Consider the following 5,988-nt stretch of genomic DNA (forward strand, 5'->3'; position numbering starts at 1 on the left):
CCACTCACCTTAGCCTCCCAAAGGCGTGGGATTACAGGCTGAGCCACCGAGCCCGGCTTTATAATTTTTTTTTTTAAAGCCCAGGGTCTCACTCTGTCACCCAGGCTGGATGCAGTGGCATGATCCTGACTCATTGCAGCCTTCACCTCCTGGGCTTAAGTGATCCTTCTGCCTCAGCCTCCTAAGTAGCTGAGACTACAAAGGCACACCATCACACCCAGCTAATTTTGTATTTTTTGGTAGAGATGAGGTCTCACTATGTTGCCTAGGCTGGTCTTGAAGTCCTGGGCTCAAGAGATTATGCCCTCCTTGGCCTCCCAAAGTGCTGGGATTCAGGCGTGAGCCACTATCCCAGCCATCTTTAAACATGATAATACAGAAATTATATTTTTATTTTTTACAAAATTGTATAACTTGTTCCCAAAAAGAGGAAGGGGAAAGAAAACTATGAAAAATAAAAATGGATTAAACTGGAATGAGGAAGAGAAAAATTCAGGGAAAAACAAGATCAAAATAAACCTACAGAAAATGTTGTAGTTTATAACATTTGAAAAATTTAAAATTATTTCCAGTTTGGGGCTACTATGAATAAAGTTGATTTAAATATTAAAAAAAGAAACACTTTAGGCGGGCTCGGTGGCTCAGCCTGTAATCCCGCGCCTTTGGGAGGCTGAGTTGAGTGGATTGCCTGAGCCCGCAGGTTCGAGACCTGCCTGGGCAACTTGGCGAGACCTCATCTCTACAATAAAAAAAAAAAAAAAAAATTTAGCCGGGCGTGGTAGCACCCGCCTGTAGTTCCAGCTACTTGGAAGGCTGAGGTGGAAGAATCGCCGGAGCCCAGCAGGACGAGGCTGCAGTGGCTGGGAGCGGCCACTGCACTCCAGTCTGGGCGACAGAGTGAGACTCTAACTCAAATTTAAAAAAAAAGAAAAATTTAAATTTCTGGTTACGATAATATTAATGATATAAGCCATGATACATACTTATCTATATTTGAATAAAACCACTCATATATGCACCATTTATGTGCTTTGGGAAGCTTCAGCAGATTACGTAATCGAAAACCAATCTTCTGTGAAGCTTTCTTATCTGGTGTTGACATCGTTGCAGTAAATTTCTATACAATAAAAAACAGAGATTAGTTACAGATTCATCACATAAAAAAGCACATTTATAACACTGAATAAATCTGTAAAAAGATAAATTATGTTTAATTACTCAAAAAGATTCAACAATATTTAACATGGAATTTTTGTTATTGTTAACAAATAAATATTCTGATTATTTCTTACAAAGCTAAAGCCTCCGGTTTCATTTCATTCTAAAATATTTGTCCCTCCATGCTTGTGCTGCAATACCATTTTAATTTATGTATGCAGGAAGAAGAGGTACGTATGAAATATTCCTAGACTTCAATAGGCCAAAAGAGACCAGTAAGAACTTTGCTATAAGAGAAATACACACACACATATATATACACACAGAGAGAAATACAGAGACAGAGAGACAGACACAGGCAGACTAGTCAGAGACAGAGAATAAGAAAGAAAAAAAAATGTAAGCAAACACTAGGTCCAAAAGGTTTCCTGAGTGAATTCTATAACAAATCAGAGAAATGTGATGCTATTCAAATGTTTCAGATTGCTGAAGAGGAAAAAAAGCTTCCAATTCTTTTTATAAAGCCAGCATAACAGATAACAAAATCTGCCAGAGTATAATAAAACTAGAAAATATCATTCCTGCATATGGATTGTTTTTAATCCTTTAAAAAAAAAAAAAACTTACCAGATAAACACCATCAGAACATCAAAAGAATACAACACAATCTAGTAGACTTAATATCAAGAATGCAAGGATGGTCCAGTAAGAGGAAACTATTAATTTAATTTGCCATTATTCATAAATAAGAAAAGTCCAATGATGCTAAAGATATTTGAGCAATATCCATTAAAAAAAACTCTTAATATAATAGAAATAGATGAAAAGACTGAAAAAAACCAACATATCAAGAGTAAATGATGATTTAGTTAATATAATGCTTGGAGGAAATTTAATTTATAGACTTCAATTTTAAGTATAACCTATATTCAAAAATAAGAAACATCTCAAATAAATAACCTACCCTTCTATCATAAGAAACTAGAAAAAGAAGAGCAATAAACCCAAAGCAAGCAAAAGGAAGGAACTAAGATTAGAAAAGAAATAAAAATTAAAAATAGAAAAAAAAAAATCAGTGACACCAAAACTTCTTTGACAAGATAAACAAAATTGACAAACCCTTCACTATACTGACCAAGAAAAAGAGACAGGGTTATTTTCTTAACCTGACAAAATACAATTCTCCCCAATTCAATCCAAAATTCAGTATCATACTCAATGTTAAAATACTAAAAACATTCTCATTAAAGTGAGGAATATGACAAAGATATCAACTATCACCGCTGTTTTTTAACATTGTTTGGAAGGAATTGGTTAATTAGATAAGAGGAATAAAGATTGAAAAGAAGATAAAACTACCCATTATATGCAGGTGGTATGATTGCCCCCCAAAACTCAAGACAAGCAAACTGTAACTATTAAAAACAATAGGAGAATTTAATAAAATGAGTGAATAAACATTCAAATATCAATATGTTTATTTATTTATTTATTTATTTATTTATTTTTTTAGAGTTGGAGTCTCACTCTGTCACCCAGACTGGAGTGCAGTGGCCGCTCCCGGCCACCGCAGCCTCGACCTGCTGGGCTCCGGCAATCCTTCCGCCTCAGCCTTTCAAGCAGCTGGAACTACAGGCGCGTGCTACCACGCAAGGCTAATTAATATGTTTTAAAAAGTCACTATTTTTTCTATATATAACTAAGAACCCGTTACCCAAGAAATAGCCTATCTATGATAGCAAAAAATGACATGAACAAAAAATATTAAATATCTAGGAATATGCTTAAGAAATGTACAAGATTGATTTTAAAAAATTGTTTTAAGTCTATTAAGGAATATGAAGGACTTGAATAAGTGAACCAGCTCTTAGGTAGTCTCAATGTTACAAATATGTCATTTTCCATAAACTAATGTGTAATATTAGTGCAATCCAAATAAAAATGCCAACAGGATTTTTTTCCTAGTCAAGTTTATTCTAAAGTTTATATGGAAAAATGAATGTGCAAAAAAAAGTAGGAAAAATCTAACAAAAGAATATGTAATAATGTCTTACCAGACATTAAAACACAATATATGGCTGGGCAAGGTGGTTCATGCCTGTAATCCCCGCACTTTGGGAGGCCAAGACAAGAGGACTGCCTGAGCCCAGGAGTTTGAGTCCAGCCTGGACTACATGGCAAGACCTACAACAACAACAACAACAACAACAACAACAAAATAAAGTTTAAAAAAGCGAGGCATGGTGGCGTGTGCCTTAGTCCAGGCTGAGGCAGAAGAATCACCTGAGCCCAGCTGGTCAAGGCTGTGGTAGCCGTGATCATGCCACTGCACTCCAGCCTGGGCAACAGAGTGAGACTCTGACTCAAAAAAAAAAAAAAAAAAAAATTAAATGAAAACAAAAACACACAATATAAAGTCATGTTAAAACAATGTAGCAGCCGGGCTCGGTGGCTCAGCCTATAATCCCGTGCCTTTGGGAGGCTGAGGTGAGTGGATTGCCTGAGCCCGCAGGTTCAAGACCCGCCTGGGCAGCGAGACCTCATCTCTACAATAAATCAAAAAATCAGCCGGCCGTGGTAGTGCATGCCTGTAATTCCGGCTACTCGGAAAGCTGAGGCGGAAGGATTGCCGGAGCCCGAGTGGTGGCTGGGAGGGGCGACTGCACTCCAGTCTGGGTGACAGAGTGAGACTCCAACTCAAAAAAAACCCAAAAAACAAAAAACAATGTAGCACATACAGAGATATACTAGACACAGAGATAGAATGCCTAGAAGTAATGCCAAATATATATAGGGATTTAGCTTGTGATGAAAGCAGCATTTTAAATCAATGCATACAAGATGGATTATCCAATAAATGTTACCAGGAACACTAAGTAGCAATCTGGAAAAAAAAAAAAAAAAACTAGGTTGCAGTCTTAGCTCATTCCCTACTCCAAAATAAATTCCAAATATATTGACGATGTAACCCCCCAAAAAATGAAGTAAGAAATATGAGAGAATTCTAAAACTGTAAATTTTAAAGTAAGAAAGTCTTTCTGAGCATGTCAAATTCAATAAGTCATAAAAAGGAAAGAAAGTTATAGCTGTCCCTTAACATTTAAAAAAATTTTAAACATATTTTTAAAATATGTTAAAAAACACAGAAATAACATCAAAAGACAAACTACAAACTCTGGAAAAAATTACAACCAACATAAACAGCCAGAGGACTAATATTTATTATATAAAATTCTTATAAACTAATAAGAAAATGACTATCAATCCAAATTAAAAAATGGGAAAAAGACAGTTTACATAAAAAGAAATAGTTTTGAAACATATTAACAATATCTCAATCTCACTTATAAATGAAATGCCAACCAAAACAAGTGAGAGGCTATTTTTACATATCAGATTATCAAAATTCTGGATTCCTGATTATATACTGAGGTGGCAAGCATTTGGAAAATAGGGATTCTAATATATTGCTGGTAGAAAACATAAACTAGTATAATTTTTCTGTAGAGTATTTGGTACTACTTTAAAAGCTTTAAATGTGCAATTCTATGATCCAGCAATTCCCTATTATAGGTATCTGTCCTAGAAAAACACACGCAAATTTATACAAACATGCTGGGATGTTCAGTGCATTATTTATAAGAGCAAAAACTTAGAAACTATCTAAATGTCCCCAAATGGGAGAATTTATAAAAATACTATGAGACTGAATACTATTCAACATTAAAAGGAAAAGAAATATTGAACTCTGTTGGCCCATCTGTTTATCTCCATCAATCGACATGGCCAGATCTCAAAAAAAAAAAAAAAAACAACTTTAGAGTGAAAAAAAAGTTACAGACTGATACATGGAATATGAAAATGATACTATAAATGTAAATTTTAAAAATATGCACATTTAGGAAAAAACTATACACATTAAATATTTTCCATGAATACAGAAAAAGTATATTAAAAAGGTCTTAAAAGATATCAAAACTAATAATAGTGGTTACCAATGGATGAGGGGGGCAAAAGTTTAAGATAGTGAATTAAACTCAAAATTAACTTTTGCTTGTTATAAATTTTTTGTTTTGGAAAAATTGTGGATTGACAGAAAAGTGGCAAAGATAGTAGTACATTGTCCCATATGTCCCTCCCCAGCTTTCCCTAATGTTGATATCTTATATAATCATAGTATAATTGTCAAAATTAGTATAATACCATTAACTAAACTACACATTTTATTTAGATTTCATCAATTTTTTTGCTAATGTTCTTTTTCTGTTCCTGAATCCAATTACCAGTTAGAAACATAACTTTTTAATGTAAAAAAGAAAAAATAAGCAAGGAGGAAATATTTAGCATAAATAACCTAATTATAAAATATTCTTATCACAAAAAGTGCTATGTTTCTTTCTACTGAGGTAGTGACCCAGACATTTAAGTAGAGTATTGGCTCGCTGATAAACTATATTAAAGACCTCTCTATTGGATATAGGGAAATAGATTCAAGCTGTTAATGGGAATATAAATTATTACAACTTTTATGAATAGATTATTTGACAATATTTTCTAAATTTTATCTTATTTGAGTCAAGGTCTCACTCTGTTGGCTAGAGTGCAGTGGCACAATCACATCCTGCATAGCTGTGACTTCAGACGCACACCATCACACTTGACTCATCTTTTTAAAATTTTTTTGTAGAGATGAGGTCTCACTATGCTGCCCAGGCTGGTCTCAAACTCTTGGGCGCAAACAAAATCTCCTGCTGCAGCCTCCCAAAATGCTGGGTTTACAGGCATGAGCCACTGTGCCCGGTCTAAATTTTTTTTTTTTTTTTTTTGAGT

The 5,988-nt window shown here is 34.4% G+C and overlaps 1 protein-coding gene across 4 annotated transcripts in view; it reads right to left on the bottom strand.

Moving 5' to 3' along the window:
* The window catches only part of LIN9 (lin-9 DREAM MuvB core complex component), a 94,646-nt gene that overhangs the window by 72,761 nt on the left and 15,897 nt on the right, over positions 1-5,988 (bottom strand). For all 4 annotated transcript variants that reach the window (XM_008060660.1, XM_008060659.1, XM_008060658.1 and 1 more), the window contains one exon: positions 984-1,117. In XM_008060660.1, coding sequence (XP_008058851.1) covers positions 984-1,117 — 134 coding nt within the window. The remainder of the gene's footprint in view (positions 1-983; positions 1,118-5,988) is intronic.

This window comes from Carlito syrichta, unplaced genomic scaffold (genome assembly GCF_000164805.1).
Source record: "Carlito syrichta isolate Samal-C Ts95f unplaced genomic scaffold, Tarsius_syrichta-2.0.1 Scaffold304687, whole genome shotgun sequence".
NCBI classification, from domain to species: Eukaryota; Metazoa; Chordata; class Mammalia; order Primates; family Tarsiidae; genus Carlito; species Carlito syrichta.